The 17,898-nt window shown below is 42.5% G+C and overlaps 1 protein-coding gene across 4 annotated transcripts in view; it reads right to left on the bottom strand.

The window, feature by feature from the left end:
- rab3c (RAB3C, member RAS oncogene family) overlaps positions 1 to 17,898 on the bottom strand; it is a 162,023-nt gene that overhangs the window by 37,294 nt on the left and 106,831 nt on the right. For all 4 annotated transcript variants that reach the window (XM_080186248.1, XM_080186241.1, XM_080186255.1 and 1 more), the window contains one exon: positions 889 to 1,007. In XM_080186248.1, the coding sequence (XP_080042374.1) occupies positions 889 to 1,007 (119 nt within the window). The remainder of the gene's footprint in view (positions 1 to 888; positions 1,008 to 17,898) is intronic.

Here is a 17,898-nt window from a genome sequence, read left to right as displayed (position 1 = left end):
AGGGTCAGAATGGGGATGGGAAGGAAGCCTTTTGAGGTCACAACCACATATTCACCACAGATCCCACTGGAAACTGAGCTTGCAGCCTCAGTTGGCTTCTTCCCAGAAACAGAGAGAAAAATAAGTCTCCAAAATCATGCGAGAGTAAGAGATTAGAAAACCATAATTATCAAATGAAACATCATGGGAAAACTATGAGTCTATTTAGCACATATGATATCAACATTTGCTGAAACTTCATTTCAGATGTACAGGAATGGATTTTTCCAGCCCTGTGAAGATGGGTTTTTAGGGTAGGGCTGCTGGGGAACTGCAGTGGGACTGCTCCTCAGCGCACTTCCATCTCTGAAGGACTTTCATAAGAGGGGGCTGGAAAGTGGGTTGGCTCCCCACTCCATGGGGGCAGGCAACCAGTTGGTACAATTCAGGCCCCATCTGAGTGGAGCCAGCCTGCTCAATTGAACAGGCCTCCCACTGGTAGATCAGGAGACCACTGGATTCAGCTGCTCCATCCTCAATGAGGGTATGGGTGGAAGAAAGGCTGCAGGCCCATCCATGAACAGCTCAGGAAAGAGGATGCCCCTCCAACCTCATGACTCAAACAGCTTCAGTTCTCTTTAATTCTCCCATGCAGACAGCCAAGGGTACTGGTCTGACATCACTACAGACCCTCTGATTGGACCTGCCCATAGTTCTTATTACGATAGTGAACTTGGAGGCGGCTAATAAGGAAACCAGACTCCTAGAAGGTTTCACTGGCTGGTAGTTGAGGATGTGGATGGGCTCAGGAGTCCCTGTATGCCTGGCACCAGGGTTCTGGCACCAACTGGAAAATCCAACCCACAGTTGCTGAAATGGTGTAGCACAGAAACCTTTCTTTACACTCACCAGTCCTGTACCGCGTTGAAGGATTCTTCATTTGTGATGTCGTACATTAGGATAAAGCCCATGGCACCACGATAATAAGCTGTGGTGATTGTCCTATAACGTTCTTGTCCAGCTGTATCCTACATAGAGCAAGACAAAATCAATATAATTGTTCAAAAGCACGTGTTTATTTTTTTTTCAGATCAAAGATCTTTTATAAGCATGACTCCTACACAACTACAGCAAATTTGCAGCATTCTGAATTATTTTAGGTCTGGATAACTTGGAATATATGGTTTGTGTTGGCATAGATGACAAGTTAGAATTTATTTTTCATGTAAAGTTGGCAAAAGCTGCCACTAGAAGAAAGCTAAATATGGCAAAGCTGGTTAATAATGCTAGTCATTATTTGAAAATCCTGGCTGCCAGATTCAGTTGCTTAGTGCCCATATTTCCATCACTACGGGTGTGGTTTTGGGTCCAAAGTGGTGTCCTCTCCACAGGTGCACAGTTATGGTGTAGGTCAGACTGGGTGTCATAGACTAATAGAATCATAGAATCCCTATAGTGCAGGAGGAGCCATTCAGCTCATCAGGCCTGCACTGACAACAATCCCACCCAGGCCCTTACCCCATAAGCCCACTTATTTATCTTGCTCATTGCCCTGACACTAAGGGGCAATTTAGCATGGCCAAACAACCTAGCTCACACATCTTTGGACTACGGGGGAAATCTGGAACATCTGGAGGAAACCCACACAGATAAGGGGAGAATTCCACACAATCACCCAATGCTGGAATCAAACTCAGGTCCCTGGGGCTGTGAGGCAACAGTGCTAACCACTATACCACCATTTTGGGTAGGTGATTAACATGAGTGTGTATTGATGTCAGTCAGAGTGAATGATGAATTAACCTCAACATTCTAACTAACACCCTCTCTTATTCAGCAGCAGAAAGGACTTTGCTCTCCCACCCCACACCAGAGCTATTTAAGAATCAACAATTACATTCAGTTTAGATGCTGATTGGTTTCTGCTGGCTGTGGGAGTGTTTGGTGTTTTTGTAGCGCTAGTTAAATCTGCTGAAATCTACAGGGAGAGTCATAGCTCGTTGTGAAGACCTCTTAATAGGATAATGGTTTTTCTGAAGTAGTCATTGAATGACTGTTTATTTTGATAGTTTTATGAAAGTCTCCAAATCTCAGTGTTATTATAGGGCTCATGAGTTCTTTATATTCTGGCTGATTCAGCATGGGGGCTGAGGGGTTGTATGGTGGAATGGGAGCATAGGGCTGAGGAGGTATGGCAGGGACACGGGGGATTATGCAGGTGATATGAGGTGTAGGTTATGTAGGGGGCATGGAGGGAGCATGTGAAGTGGGTGAGGGGTGAGTGTTGGGGGGGGGGGCACAAACACATCCAGTGAACTGGGCCAATGTCCCAATGAATGAGACGGGCCTTTTAAAGCAAAGTTTATTTATCAGTCACAAGTAAGGCTTTCATTAACACTGCAATGAAGTTACTGTGAAATTCCCCTGGTCACCACAGACTGGCGCCTGTTGGGTCATTGCACCTAACCAACATATTTTTCAGACTGTGGGAGGAAACAGGAGAACCCGGAGGAAACCCACGCAAACACAGGGAAACATACAAACTCCACACAGTGACCCAAACCGGGAATTGAACCCGGGTCCCGGGCGCCGTGAAGCAGCAGTGCTAACCACTGAGCTTGGATTTCTCAGTCTGCACATACAGTATCCCATCTACTTCTGTATCTACCTGCCTCTAGTTCTGCCTCAGCCTTGCTGTTGGAGGTGGTAGCTCACTCTCACCAGCATTCCATGAAAATGGCATGGTTGTGCACTATCTTGCAGGAAATGGACTTGCAGTGTTGGGAAATGGACAACTTACAATTCCTGCTGCAAAGAGAAAAACCTTGTCCGGAATTTTATCTACATGCTGGCCCCGGTTCCAGATGGGGGTGAGGCTTGGAGAATGACATTCTCCATTGTCCTCGGGCAGGATCGTCCGAACCTCGGACGGACATGCCAGTAAAATTCTGCCCCTTGTCTGAGGGTACCTGAAAGAGTAAACGATTGAAGTATTCTATTTCCAACACTCATGCCATCCTCATAAAGGATGCATAAATACAACCACAGAAAATTAAAATAAAGTAATGGCAAGTGTTAATTTGCCGCCAATGTTTTATAAACAGGAATTTCCAATGAAAGAGGACCTTTAGTTATATTCCCAGGATCATCAGCATATTCTTGGATTCATGTGAAAAATGCTATTAACAAACAATACACACTGATTCCCCCTGCTCACAGCAACAGAAAAATCCTGCTTGTATTTACATTACTTTCTATGTCATTTGTTGCTGTCATCATTTGTGTCACACTTTTTCTATAATCTATTTCTTCACGCTTCATGATATAAACCGATGATGCACATAAATGCTGGAAAATCTCTTCATAAACTCATTGCTCTAAATATGCAATTTCGTCAATAAATTTCCACAATTATTTCTAAATGCTTTCTGAATTTTGTTTCCATTCTGTATTTTTTTTCCCACCACAAGCACCACCCATCTGCCCTGTCCTATTCCCTGCTATAAATTAAATTTCTCAGATCCAAGAGTAGTAACATTTTGAGATGAATTTCCTTTTTATCTGACTTGGCCATCCCAGTGCAATATCTCGCGTATGTTACCTCTGTATCCTAATGTTGGCTAACAATGGAAGAGCTGTTCCGGATAACTGAGAATAAGCAGGCTAATCTGTAGTGCAGTGTAGGCAGATGTCCAAAACACTACTTGACTATAATTAGCCACTGTTTGAAATTCTGACTTCCTGGGTTTCTTTACAGTGCAGTGGAAAACACTGCTTTAGTAACTGATACCTTGCTGATGCAGGAGGTGGAGTGATTTGTCAACGTCCCAAGTCAGTTATGATTTTTGTTATGAAGATAGCTTGGATTTCTTAGTTTGCGCTTACAGCATCCTGCCAATTAGAATAATTGACTGAATGAAATACAGTGTATGGCAGATTTAGTGCTGGTTAAATGCCTGTTCAGGAAGCTCTAATCTGGGTTTGGGCTCATTTCAAACAAACCTCGTGATTTGTTAAGTACTTTGATTTTTATAAAAAAAACATTTAGCAGCCATCAATCTTAGTTCAGGAGAAGACAGAAATGCTGTACTTTGCAAGGAAGCAGAGGTGAATTGCTTTGCTCAATTATTTTAATGAACCAATGCATCTTATTTGATTTTTCTTCTGTGAACCTACTGGGATTGCAACCCTGCCCCTCTCCAGTTCTGATGGATCTCCCTGTGTAAAATACCATTCCCTTTATAGCAGGGGATGGCAGAGGAGAGAAAGGGGTGGGTGTGATTGAGGAAGAAAAAAGATATGCATCACACAAGTTATAATAATTAATAATATTTAATTTAGTTATAACATATAATATTCAAAAACAGCTTCTTCCCTGCTGTCATCAGACAGTTGAATGGTCCTAACATATATTAAGCTGATCATTCTCTTCACCCCATCTGTCACTGCAATACTGTATTCTGCACTATTGCCCTATGTACTTCATGAACGGTATGTTTTGCCTGTATAGTGTGCAAGAAACAATACTTTTCACTGTATCCCAGTACATGTGACAGTAATAAATCAAATCAAAATATTTATTCCTAATTAAGTGGAGTAAATGTTTTTGTTCTCCACAATGGCACCAATGGTGTTACAGAAATCACCAGATGTTGCCAAAATGGCAAAACCTCATTGCAACACTGATAAAGTCCAGGACACTACACAAGTTCTGTTTAACACCAGGACCACTTCTAAATATGCACCCATCTCAAACTTATCCTTTGTTTTGAACAAAAAATAAATCAGTACAAATTAGTAAAAGAATCCAGTAACAGCATCACTGACTTATGGTTGCAAAGTTCAATCCCTAAAATACCAACAAAAATAAGAACAAGATTTGACTCATTTCGGCCCTGAGAATGTATTATGTGTGCGTAACACTCCTGCGGCTGACTCACCATGAACAACACAATGAGGATCTGCTAATATTTATCATCTATATTTTTAAAAGTTCCAGCTATAATCTTGTCCATCACATCACACATCCTGTGTCATGCTCCTTATACAAATTGATTACAGTTAGTTTTGTCATGATTTAACACAAATATAATTTGAATTCACTGCAATATAAACATCAAATTGTAACAAAGGTGGAAATTAAGAATGCTGGATGTGATTTTCCAGCTGTGCTGGTCCCAAAACCAGAAAATCCCACCTGAGGTCAATGAACCTTTCCATGGTCCACCCTTTACCCGCTCTGATTCCTGTGGCAGGCAGGATGATTAAAATAAACTCCACTGTGGCTATTCTGAAACAGCAAATACGGATTCATTTGATCTGTCACTAAAAGAAGAAGGATACCAAATGAAATTATTTTCTAAAACATAGGTGTGATGGCCATTTAAATGCATTTGCAAGCACTTAAATTGGCTTAATTGGCTACACACCCACCTTATTGGCACTTCCCCCTTTACCACCGTGTTCATCCATCCAGATTAGGCACGAGTTAGACATGCTTTATAAAAGTCTGATTCGGGTCCTCCAGCTAGTGAGGAGGTAAGTGCTGAGCATCCAACAGCTATCTGCTTGAGATCATGGAGGGAGGAAGGGTTCCGCTGCCACTCTGCCTGAGATCAGTGAAGGGGAAGGGAGGGTCCGCTGCCACTCTGCTTGAAATCAGTCAGAAGGAGGAGGGGAGGGGATCTCGATTGGTCCGGCTGGCAGGTGGGTGGAGGGATAATGGGGTCAGTAGTGTTGTGGGGGTGGGGCAACATCTGTGGGGATCAAGGGGCGGCATTATCCAGCCTGGGAGCAATATGGCAGGGAAGCCGCATTCTATCTTTTTTTGCTGCACATGCGTATTTGGAGGTGCCAATCGGAGCTGCAGGTTTTCAGGCACATTAAGCCCCATCCACAGGCTTCTACAGCACGATTCGGACTCACTGATATTTTTGAAGGCAGAGTCATATGGGGTTGCCTGAGAACGAGTCTAAAAATTGGATCTGAAACTCTCCCAGTTTCAATTCCGCCCAGCATTCAGAATCAAAATGGTATAATAGGGCCCTTAGTCTTCATGCTTGGCACTAAACTCTGAAATATCCTCTTCATCTCGCTTTCCTCCTTTAAGCCATTCATTAAAACCTACCGCTTTGACCACGCTTTTGGTCATCTAACCGTGGGTGGCATGGTTGCACAGTGGGTACTGCTGCCTCACAATGCCAGGGATTCAGGTTCAATTCTTGGCTTGGGTCACTGCCTGAGCGGAATCTGCATGTTCTCCCTGTGTCTGCATGGGTTTCTTCCGGGTGCTCCGGTTTCTTCCCACAGCCTGAAGGAAGTGCTGGTTAGGTGGATTGGCCATGCTAAATTCCCCCTCACTGTACCCGAACAGGTGCCAGAGTTTGCCATTAGGGGGATTTTCACAGTAGCTTCATTGCAGTGTTAATGTAAACATACTTGTGACACTAATAAATAAACTTTGAAAACAAATAGTTCCTCACAAAGCTTAATGTTATACAGTATTCAAGTCATTTATATCTATATCAAAACACTGAAGTAGAGAACACTACCTAAATCATCCTGCAGCATGAAAAATCATTTACCTACACTCGCTGTTTTCTGTCTTTAAGCCAGTTTTATCCAGTCTGACATGGACTCTCCTATTCCAGGATTCAACAGACCCACCACAGTATGTCTCCACCTGGCAGATGTGGTGAGCCATTTACATTTCTGTTTACTTCAGCAGGACCGTAATATTCCATCAGATGGGAGGGGCTGTAAAACCCTGGTCCTTGAGCCACAATTTAGTTAACCTGCCATTTATCTGGTATTTTGTTAAATAATTCTCTAAAATCCACATAGGCAACCTCCATCACATTTCTTTCGTCAACGTTTTCTGTTATTTAATCAAATGATTCAGTTAAGCATGATGTCCTTTTATAGATCCATGTTGGTATCTTTAATTAACTCAAACTTTTGCAGGTGCTCTGAGTGTTTCTAAAATTTTGCCAGTGCTGATGTTAAACTTACTGCCTGTAGCTACTGGGACTGACTTTTATTGAGTCAGGCTGTTACATTTGTCACTCTCCAATTCTCTGGCACCTCCCCCATAATGTAGAGATGCCGGCATTGGACTGGGGTAAACACAGTAAGAAGTCTCACAACACCAGGTTAGAGTCCAACCAGTTTATTTGATAGTAATCTTACAAGCTTTCGGAAACAATGTTCCTTTGTTCTATCTGGAGACAATACACATCTCTTTAACCTATGCTAATGCTATCTCCACTCACATTGTCTGCATCTTTAAGACTTGAATAGCAGGTTAGCTGTAAAGACTTGCATTCTAATCAGTTTTCTGTAAACTGTGTGTGTCTTTATACGCCCTTCTCTGATCAGAACCTTCCACACACCTGACGAGGGAATACCGTTTCCGAAAGTTTGTAAGATTACTATCAAATAACTGGTTGGACTCTAACCTGGTGTTGTGAGACTTCTTACTGTGTTGACCTCCCCCATATCCAGGGAAGATTGAAAGTAAACTCATCTGCTATCTCCAGCCCTCTTTCTTCAGCATTCTGGGATGCAAGTTGTTTGGACCAGCTGGCTTATTCACTTTGAATGTGGACACCTTCCTGCCTCTCATTATTTACCATTTCCATTACCTCAACCACCTTCACTTCTATCAAGATATTGGGTGGATTTTTCCCTTCTTGCCCGCCACAGTAATCGTAGTGGGCGGGACACAGACCATGCAACAGTCCATTGACCTTGGGTGGGATTTTCCGGCCCTGGGGGCAAACGCAGCTGGAAAACCCCGCCCATTGTCTCACTCCTCTTCCTTAGTAAGCACTGATACAAAGTATTCATTACATATTCAGGTCATGCCCTGGGCAGCTAAGCACCTTCTTTGTCCCTAATAGGATTCACTTCACCTCACACTACCCATTTGCTATTTACATGCCAGCAGAAGATTTTTGGGATCTCTTTTGTGTTAACTGCCACTCTATTCTCATACTCTCTCTCTGTTAGTCTGATTTTCCTTGGCAAGAGAAGTATGCAGAATGCAGCTAAATGCATGCTGTGCTGTGTGTGTTTAGCAGAGGGCATTTCCTGGAACATTGGGGCAGTGCTGGTATCAAAGCAGAATTAGACCCTGCCTGGCATCATGATCTATCTCCTCTGCATAACTGATGCAGGCTTCTAACACCATGTTAGTGCTTTCATCCAGATGATATTATGCAGACACCATGCTGGAAGTGTACATGTTGCAGATGTCATTTGGGCACCAAAGCAGCACTCATCGTGCCAAGATTATGGGCACTGTGGAACTCAAATTTGCAGCTAAGGTCTCAGAAGTGGGACTTAGAGCTATTACCTTCAGACTCAGCTAAGAAAACTCCTAAAATAGGTACAGGCTGTCTTTGAAACAAATGATAAATTATATTATTTTCACATGTTCTATTTTAGATCTTGAAACACAAAGGAAAAAAAAACAATTTTTAAGGAAAAATATGAATGCTTAAAGCTGTGTGAACAAAAATCTGTTGGTTAAAATAGATTTTGGGGCTGCATTTTCTGTGACCACCCCATTGGGCATCTTACCAGCAGTGGGGCACATAAAATAGGGTGGCTGCCCACCCTACCACATACCCACCCAGCCCTGAGCTCACCTCCATCATACATATACCACATAGGCTACCATGGTGCAAGAAGGTAGCACAAAACCACCTTCGCAAGGGTATTTAGGGATGGGCCATAATTGCCAGCTGAGCCAGCAATGCCCACATCCCATGAATGAACAAAAAAACATAGGGGATGGATGAGTCTCAAAATTGACAGCCCACCTGCTCTATTTAAATAGGTGGAGTCATCAAGTCATAGAGGTTTACAGCATGAAAAGAGGCCGTTTGACCCAACTTGTCCATGCCACCCTTTTTTTCAATCAAGGGTCAATTAAGTTTGTTATCAAGCCAACTGATCCTGATAATATGCTGCCAATGCCGTAAAATGTTTGGAATGGGCAGCCAGGCGGGGAGCCATCAGCTCCCTGAATTGTTCAGCCCATGGCCTATACTGAACTTCAGCTAATGTTATGTAGGTCAGATAAATGGAGGTTTTGCGGCACTAGTGACATTTTGCTGACCTTGATTTGCTAGCTTCAGTGGGCACATCTCTGCGTCTGAATAGCATCATTTGTTTTAATCAAAGGCAAAATACTGCGGACTTTGAAAATCTGAAATAAAAACAAAAGAAATACTGAAAATACTCAGCGGGTCTGGTGGCATTTGTGGAGAATCTCCACAGTTGTTGTCACAGAAGCTGATTCCCAGCATTTTCTGCTTACGTTTGTTTTTAATCAAACTACATTGCCTCACTGGGAAAAAGATTGATTTATGTGCAGCAGTGTAACCTCTGTTCACTGTGATTAGTACCATGGGGGGTCTGCTAGTACATCTAATAACAGGCTTGATTACTGTCATTTAAGAAATAAAGATTTTAGAATTCAGTATTGGGATCATGGTTCTTTGAGTGGAATTTTCTGGAGACTGCGGTGGTGGGCAGGAAGTCTGGCATGATTCCCGCTCAGTGACAGGGTGGGTCAACATGGACGATCTTTTGTTTTTCAACTCATTAATAATGCATCATTGAGGAGCTCTGCAAATTTCATGACTGGATGGAGTCAAAGATCCAGGCGTCATACTTAAACAGCACCCGTACAGACATTCACTCATTGCAGGCCAGGTGTTCCATTTTACTTCTCCAGAATCCTTGCCACCGCACCTTGTGGAAGAAGCTTGCAGATGTGAACAAATACAGCTCAGGACATACAAAGGTATGTCCAGCATTGCAATTGACTCATCTCTAAATAATACCACAGCTGGCAATATACCCACGGTTGGGTCAATGTTCAATGGTGCAGTGATTCCAATCGCCAGCCTCATGATCAAATGCAGGCCTTGCTGCCTCTTGCTGCTCAGGCCCTTGCTCCTCAAGGCCCTGTAACAAACAGTAACTGGCCCTCCCATCTCCTCATCTGAATGAGAGCCATTACCAAAGCACACCTCAGTGGATGTGTGAATGAATGTTCTTTATAGGTTTCTCTTTATCCCAAAGACAGCAGGGAAGTGCTAAGCCCTTCACCTGGTCTCTGTCTAGACGCAACATCCCCACTCCACTCCTTCCAGGGGAATGACATCCTGGAGGACCAGAAATGGGTATTCCTCTTGTTCATACTTGACTGTGTATGGAGACATTGCTCTTTGACCAAGATGATGAGAACTATGTGCAAGAAGTTTCCCTCTGACATTATTCTGCTTGGCTCCAGTACCCTTGAAACGCTATTAAAAAAAACCCATTGCTTTGGCAACATAGAAAACTAACTATATGATCCCTTGTCAGCCAGGACCATTCACCAGGGAGGATAGAGGTTTGGAGTCTGAAGTTGGTTGTCCCTCCCCCAGTTGTGTCCCATGGAGGCATCCATCTCCTTCCTCCCTCCCTTAATTACTTTCTCTGACTACAACTGATGATAAGTGGCACAGAATGAACAGTAGCTCCACACATTGTTGGGATCTCAATGATATCAGACCCATGAGTTGGGAATAAACTCACTGCAATGCAGCTTCATCATAGAGAGAATATAACTGAGTATCTTTGACATCCAGATGCTTTAGCAATTTTAGGGTGTCCCATTAATGGGCCACTTGTGCAAATCTTGAAATCCACCCACCCAAAAGACTCTCCATGCAATTTGAGGTTTCACATGTACAGAGCAACTGTGTTGTCAAAAACAGCCTGGAGAAAATGGTGCATGTAACTTTTCAGACATGCTCCACCACCTCTACACTCTCCTATCATCACCAACTTCCACCTATCACCACAGATACACTCAATATCACCATTTCTCTCCCTCCACCCTTGAACCCTCTCCCCTTACCCTGGATCTTACCATATTCAACCTTCACATGCCTTTCCTCCAGTCAGAACTGACACCTGTTACCAGCTCCATGCCTACCCTCCCCCTGTCCACTTCATTATCCGAGCCATCTGTCTTGTCAACCTCCGTGGTCCATCCAGTGAGTGCATGGAATTGGGGTAGTGTATCAAGATGGGTAGAAAACTGTTTGGCAGACAGGAAACAAAGAGTAGGAATAAATGTTTTTTCCTGAATGACAGGTAGTGATTAGTGGGGTACCACAGGGATTGGTGCTAGACCCCCAGCTATTCACAATGTATATTAATGGTTTAAGTAAGGAAACTAAATGTAATCTCTCCAAATCTGCAGGTGACACAAAGCTGAGTGGAAGAGGAGCTATGAGGAGGGTGCAGAGATGCTCCAGTGTGATTTGGACAAGGTGAGTGAGTGCACAAATGAATGATAGATGCAATATAATGTGGATAAATGTGAGGCTATTCACGTTGGTAGCAAAAATGGGAAGACAGATTATTATCTGAATGGCCATAAATTAAGAGAGGGGAATGTGTAATGAGACTTGGATGTCATTATACACCAGTCACAGAAAGTAGGCATGCAGATATAGAGGGTGGTGAAAAAGGCAGGAAAGAAGAATGGCATGTTGGCTTTCATATTGTAAGGATTGAATATAGGAGGAGGGATGCCTTGCTGCATTTATACAGAGCCTTGGTGAGGCCACACCTGGAATATTGTGTGCAGTTTGGGTCTTCTTATCTGAGGAAGGATATTCTATAGAGGGAATGCAGGGAACATTTAACAGGCTGATTCCTGGGATGGCAGGACTGACGTATGAGTCAGGGTTAGGGTTATATTTATTGGAGCTCAGAACAAAGAGGGAGGGATCTCACAGAAATTCAGACTATACAAGACAGGATAAATGCAAGAAAGGTGCTCCTGATGGTGGGACAGTCCAGAATCAGGGGTCAGAATTTAAGGGTAGGGGTTAAACTTTTCAGAACTGAGATGAGGAGAATTTTTTTCAACCAGAGGGTGATTAATTTGTGGAATTCGCTACCATGGACAATAGTTGAGGCCAAAACATTGCATGATTTCAATAAGCAGTTAGTTATAGCTCTTGGGGTGAAGAGAATGAAAGGCTTTTGGGGGAAGGCAGGATTAGGCTATCGAATTGAATGATCAGCCATGATGATGATGAACAGTCGAATGGCCTACTCATGCTCCTATTTTCTAAGTTTATATGGCCTTTATCTATTAGACTCTCACCCTGGATCTCCCTACTACATTTCACTTCCTCTTCTCACTGTGACTGCTTCCTCTGAGTGCCAATATCCTCCATTCTTGCCCCAGGACTTGACTCCACAAGACTGGCTCTACCCTGTAGGACACTCCTCCACCTTCCCCTGATGTCCCTACCCGTTTCTATGGACAGCCCCATTCCCCCACCAGGTTCCAAGGACATACTCACCAAACCACCCCCTCTGGACACTTTACACCCCCCCCCCCAACACATTCCATGGACATCCCCACCTTTGCCAGTTACCAAGCCCCCTTCTTCCCAAGACACCCACTACTCACTTTCCCAGGATAGACCCTCACCTTCCTCAGATACATCTCACACCTTCCCCAGATAAGGCCCCCCCCCCCATATTCCCAGGATACTGTTCTCACCATTCCCCCTTAAGCCTGCCTCCCTTCTGCAGTCTTGGAAATGCCTGTGATAGTAGCATCCAAAATCTCACTTTTAATGATGGGCAAAAAGCAATGTTTTTGTACCTCAAAGCATTTGACAAAATGAAACTTGCCAGGTATAGACCATTCATGTACAGCTGGGAAACAGATCATTCTAATAATCCACTGGTGAGGCATTTAATTTGGAGGGGGAATGTAAAACTGGGGAATCGGCTGCATAATGGGCATTCATGAGATGAAATGAGATGGGGTGGGGGGGTGGCAGGGGAACAAAATTACAAACTAATTTTCCATGACTTTTCCCATCATGCCAAATCTAACGCTCCTGCCTGCCACAATTCCCACTACTGGCGTGGGTAGGAAACTCCATCCTCCATATCAAATCAGCCAACAGTCATCTAAATGTGTATAGTTCCCTTTCACCATTTCGTCTCAGTCTTCCTGTCATACAGCTCTCATTCCGAAATTATTAGTCAACAAGGTTACAGGGCTTCTGCTGTTGGACTTTCCAATGAAGGTTGCTGCTCGATGATTGACAGGAACCTTATTTCTCATTGTCCTTCAAGGAGAATTCTCCACTCTAATTGCCACACTATGTAACAGCTTTTCTGACCTATAGGCAATTCATTCCAGCTGTGAAAGACCGGCTGAAGAATATTCCTGATTCTATAATTTCTATAATGAATTGTTAAAAAGGCCATGGAACCTCAGGTTTATTCCTTTCATGAATCATTTGCAATTTGCTTTACTTCTTCTTACAGGGTGGAATTTTCCGCCAGCAGGATTTTTAGTTCCCGCCAAAGTCAACTTTTGAATGGCTCACCACATTTTCTGGGTGACCTCCCTCAGTGATAGGGCCATAAAGTTCATCCCATTGTCTGGGGAAAGTCCCTGCTGTTTCTTATTACCGCTTTCCTGAAAATAAATGAACTTAAGAAAGCCCATCAATGCCTCTACTTTCTCAGAAGGCTAATGAAATTTGGCATGTCAGCTATGACTCTCACCAACTTCTACAGATGCATCACAGAAAGCATTCTTTCTGGCTGTATGGTTTCTGCTCTGCACAAGACAGCAAGAAACTACAAAGGGTTGTGAATGCAGCCCAATCCATCACGCAAATCAGCTTCCCATCTTTGACTCTGTCTACACTTCCTGTTGCCTCAGCAAAGCAGCCAGCTTAATTAAGGACTGCATGCACCCTGCACATTCTCTCCTCCACCTTCTTCTGTCAGGAGAAAAGATATAAAAGTCTGAGGTCACATACCAACCGACTCAAGAACAGCTTCTTCCCTGCTGCCATCAGACTTTTGAATGGACCTATCCTGCACTAAGTTGATCTTTCTCTACACCCTAGCAATGACTGTAACACTACATTCTGCACTCTCTCATTTGCTTCTTTATGAACGGTATGCTTTATCTGTATAGCCCCAAGAAACAAGACTTTTCACTATATGTTAATACATGTGACAATAATAAGTCAAATCAAATCTCATTCACGTCAAATGGATTTTACAGTCTTGCCGACAATGCATCTTCGCTGTAGGTTTCCTGGCAGCAAGGGGAGAGTTCAACAGGAATCCCTGTTGACAATGATGTGACCATAAGGTCCAGTCATCAGTAAGTGCATGCCACCTCTCACTTCTGAGAAACATGCTGCAGAGTGGGAGTAAAATGCCACCCATAGAAAATTAACTTTCTTCCTACATTGTTAAATCTTGGCATGACACATATTTACAAATCTCCAGCAACTTGAGAATCAGTGTGCGCCATGCAGTATTTAACTGTTATCTGTAGTTACTCACATAACCTTCAATTATTTTTCCAGCCATATATTTGTGAACCCAGCACTATTCCCACACAGAAGAATCAAATGTAGACAAGCAAACAGGCAGGACACAGGGATTCTGTGTACATTATTCAGTGTCAAATATTCAGCAAGTCCCCTGCAGGTTACAATGGCATGCATTCAAACCAGTATTAACTGACTGTGAGTTAATCCAACCTTTCTGAGGTAGTATAACTGTAGCATAAAACTATAGATTTTCACTGAATAATCTTCTTTCAGAGAATCGGTGCAGACTCGATGGGCTGGGTGGCCTCTTTCTGCACTGTAGGGAGTTCAATGATTAAAGATATATGGGTTGGCACAGTGGCTAGCACTACTGCCTTATAGCACCAGGGTCTCAGGTTCAATTCTGGCCTCAGGTCTGTGTGGAGTTTTGACGATCTCCCCGTGTCTGCATGGGTTCCCTCTGGGTGCCCCATTTTCCTCCCACAGTCCAAAGGTGTGCGGGTTAGGTTGATTGGCTCTGCTAAATTGACTCCAGTGTCAAGGGATTAGCAGGGTAAATGCATGGGGTTTCAGGAATAGGGCTTGGGTTGGATTGTGGTCATTACAGTCTCAATGGGCCAAATAGCCTCCTTCTCTACTGTAGGGATTCTATGATCCTATGAAATAATTACGCAAACATACTTCATAATAAGTGAAAAATATCTGTATTAACATGTTGTCATAATCAACAAAATTATTTCCCTCAAGATTTAAAACAAAATTAAACCACACGGCATAATCACCTAAAAGAAAATGAAACACAAATTTGCATATTTCTGGAGTCTCTCCTGGCACCATAACCTCCCAAAACACTTTGCAGCCACTGAAGTACTTTTGAGGTGTAGCCTGCAATAATAGGGCAATCTCACACATTCATAACTAGATCATTAATACATTTGGTTCACAGGTCTTCCAGCTCCCTCAGTGACTTGGAGTTCGCTGATCTAACATAGGAAAGCAATTGGTGATCTTCAGTACCTCTGTGATGGAGTGGTAAATCATAGTTCCCATCAATAGTTGCTGGGCTGCCGTTGGAACATCTTTTGGTACTGGTTATCCAGATCCATACATGATCCATACATGAACTGATGTAAATTTGCAAGATTCTCTGAAAGTGCACACACTTCCAGAATTTCATTAGTGAACAAAAAGGGATTTATTTAGTGATCTTTAAGAGCAGCAGCATGTTTGCAGCTAATTCTAAAATATCTCACCCAGGAGAGCTTCTCCCCTGGGGTGATTCCCCACTCTGAGTTCCAATTGGTCACCTAGCTCAGGTGGCCCTTACACTGCTGTGTTGCCCTTAACAAAACAATAACCACAGACTCATATGTCTGTAATATTCTCAGAAAATTGGAGTAGGACTTTTTTTCTTCTAAAATAAATCCCATATGCCAAGTACTTGAGGTGGATTATGAAGCATCAGTATTTGAATGATTAGCACCATTTTATAGCAAGACGTCACTTTTGTATCACTGCTGCAACAATTAACTCAGTTTGGAAGGTATTCAATCTGAGTTCGAACAAGTTTTTAGTAAAAAGCATAATTGCTATAAATAGCAGAATATTTAATTACAGTGCAAACATTCCCTCAAACAACAGATTAGCTGATGTATAGTAAGAGCAAAAATAGATAATTTCAGTAGTTAACACTTGTGAAATGATGGTCATGTTTTGTAACCAATTGAATATAATGTATTCTTCAGCTTTTCAACCTCTGGCTTTTTAATTGTAGACAAAATTATAAAGCAAGTCAATTGTAACATAAACATGATATTTACTAAAATTACAATTTTAATCAGATGATTATGAATATATAAATGAGAAAACTGGATCCAAGCTAGTTTATACAAAAGAAAAATTACATAGATGCTGGAAATTTAAAATAGAAGTACAGCATTTTCTGATTTTGTTTCAAGTTATGTTGCATTCCTTACATGGGAATACAAAATTTTATTTTGAATTGTTTTGAATTATGAACTGTTTGCATCATTCTGGGGATGAAAGTGAGAGTTGGTAATCAACTTCCAGGCCTATACCAATGCCACTTGTGAAGTGTACGAGAGAACTAATGGGTTTACTTTTTCCCTGATAGTTCCTCCTCTGAAAATACATTTGACAAACACCTGCATAATGGCAAGAATGGGATCAGGGGTTTAAAGTTTACAGTTTATTTATTAGTCACAAGGAGGCTTACATTAACACTGCAATGAAGTTACTGTGAAAATCCCCTAGTCATTGCACTCCGGCGCCTGTTTGGCTACAATGAGGGAGAATTTAGCATGGCCGAAGCCTTGGGAGGAAACCAGCGCACCCAATGGAAACCACACAGACACGGGGAGAATGTGTAGACTTCGCACAGGCAGTGAACCAAGCCGGGAATCAAAAGCTTACTTTATTAGTGTCACAAGTAGACTTACATTAACACTGCAATTAAGTTACTGTGAAAATTCATCATTTAGCAAGTGTAAGCATGAACATATTCTTATTTATCTTTGTCATCCAAATCATTCCCAATTCATTTGTCTCCTGAAGGCACGTTTGCTGCACTTGGAGTAATCTTGGCTATTGGCAATATTTTTATAATACTCCAGTATCATGAGGTTATCACTTCACAAAGATTCAGATGTCTTTATTGATTCAAAAGGTGTTATAGAACAGAATATCAAAATTCTCCAAAACAATTATTGCTTGCTGCATGTTACACAACCTCACTGTGAAATGACCTTGTGGCGCAACAGAAAGAGATAAGAGAAAACACCAATCATAGATACTATATGACCCTGACTAAGTGTTTGTCTACACAAGAAAGTAGTTATTAAGCAAGTTATTCTAACGATTAATACACTTAGTTAAACACTGGAACATTCAGTGCACAGTAGTGATCTGAGAGATCAAAGGGAGGCCAATGAGCACCGTAGGTTAAAAGGAGTGATGGAACAAGAGATAAAAAGAGAGAGCAAGAGATAGAGGAAGAGGAAATGAGAACTGCAAGAAGAGAGGACATACAGCAGGATAAAAGGAGGGTCAGGGTGGGGTGGTGGGTGTGAGGGAAGAGAGAGAAAGAAAACGTTGAGTGAACAACAGGAGGCTTAAACGCACGGCAGGATAAAAGAAACTGTGAGAAGAGTGAGAGAGAGAGAAAGAGCACTGTGAGAATAAATCAGAAAAAAGGAGTGATGCTGTAGGTCAGTGCGGCAAGTGACTGGTTGTTACAGAGCCTGGAGATAGGAGGATGAAGCTGAAGGGGTGGAGCAACAGAGTAGAGGGAACAAAGTTTAAATCATGGAAAAAGCCATCAGTACAAGGGGCAGTGCTGATTGGGTAGTAGGTGGTAAGGTATTTCATCTACAAATCTTTAATAGACCTTTGGTTTATTTCTGTTTCATTTAGTCAGTCTAATAAATAGCATTGCGACAGGGAAACAATAAGAGATAGAGGATTCTATAGTTGGGGAACAAACAGGCACTTCTGTGGCCAC

The sequence above is a fragment of the Carcharhinus amblyrhynchos genome, chromosome 1 (genome assembly GCF_965287045.1).
Source record: "Carcharhinus amblyrhynchos chromosome 1, sCarAmb.v2.hapA, whole genome shotgun sequence".
Lineage (NCBI taxonomy): Eukaryota > Metazoa > Chordata > Chondrichthyes > Carcharhiniformes > Carcharhinidae > Carcharhinus > Carcharhinus amblyrhynchos.
Note: the sequence above shows the minus strand (reverse complement) of the source record. Positions and strands in the feature narration are given on the sequence as shown.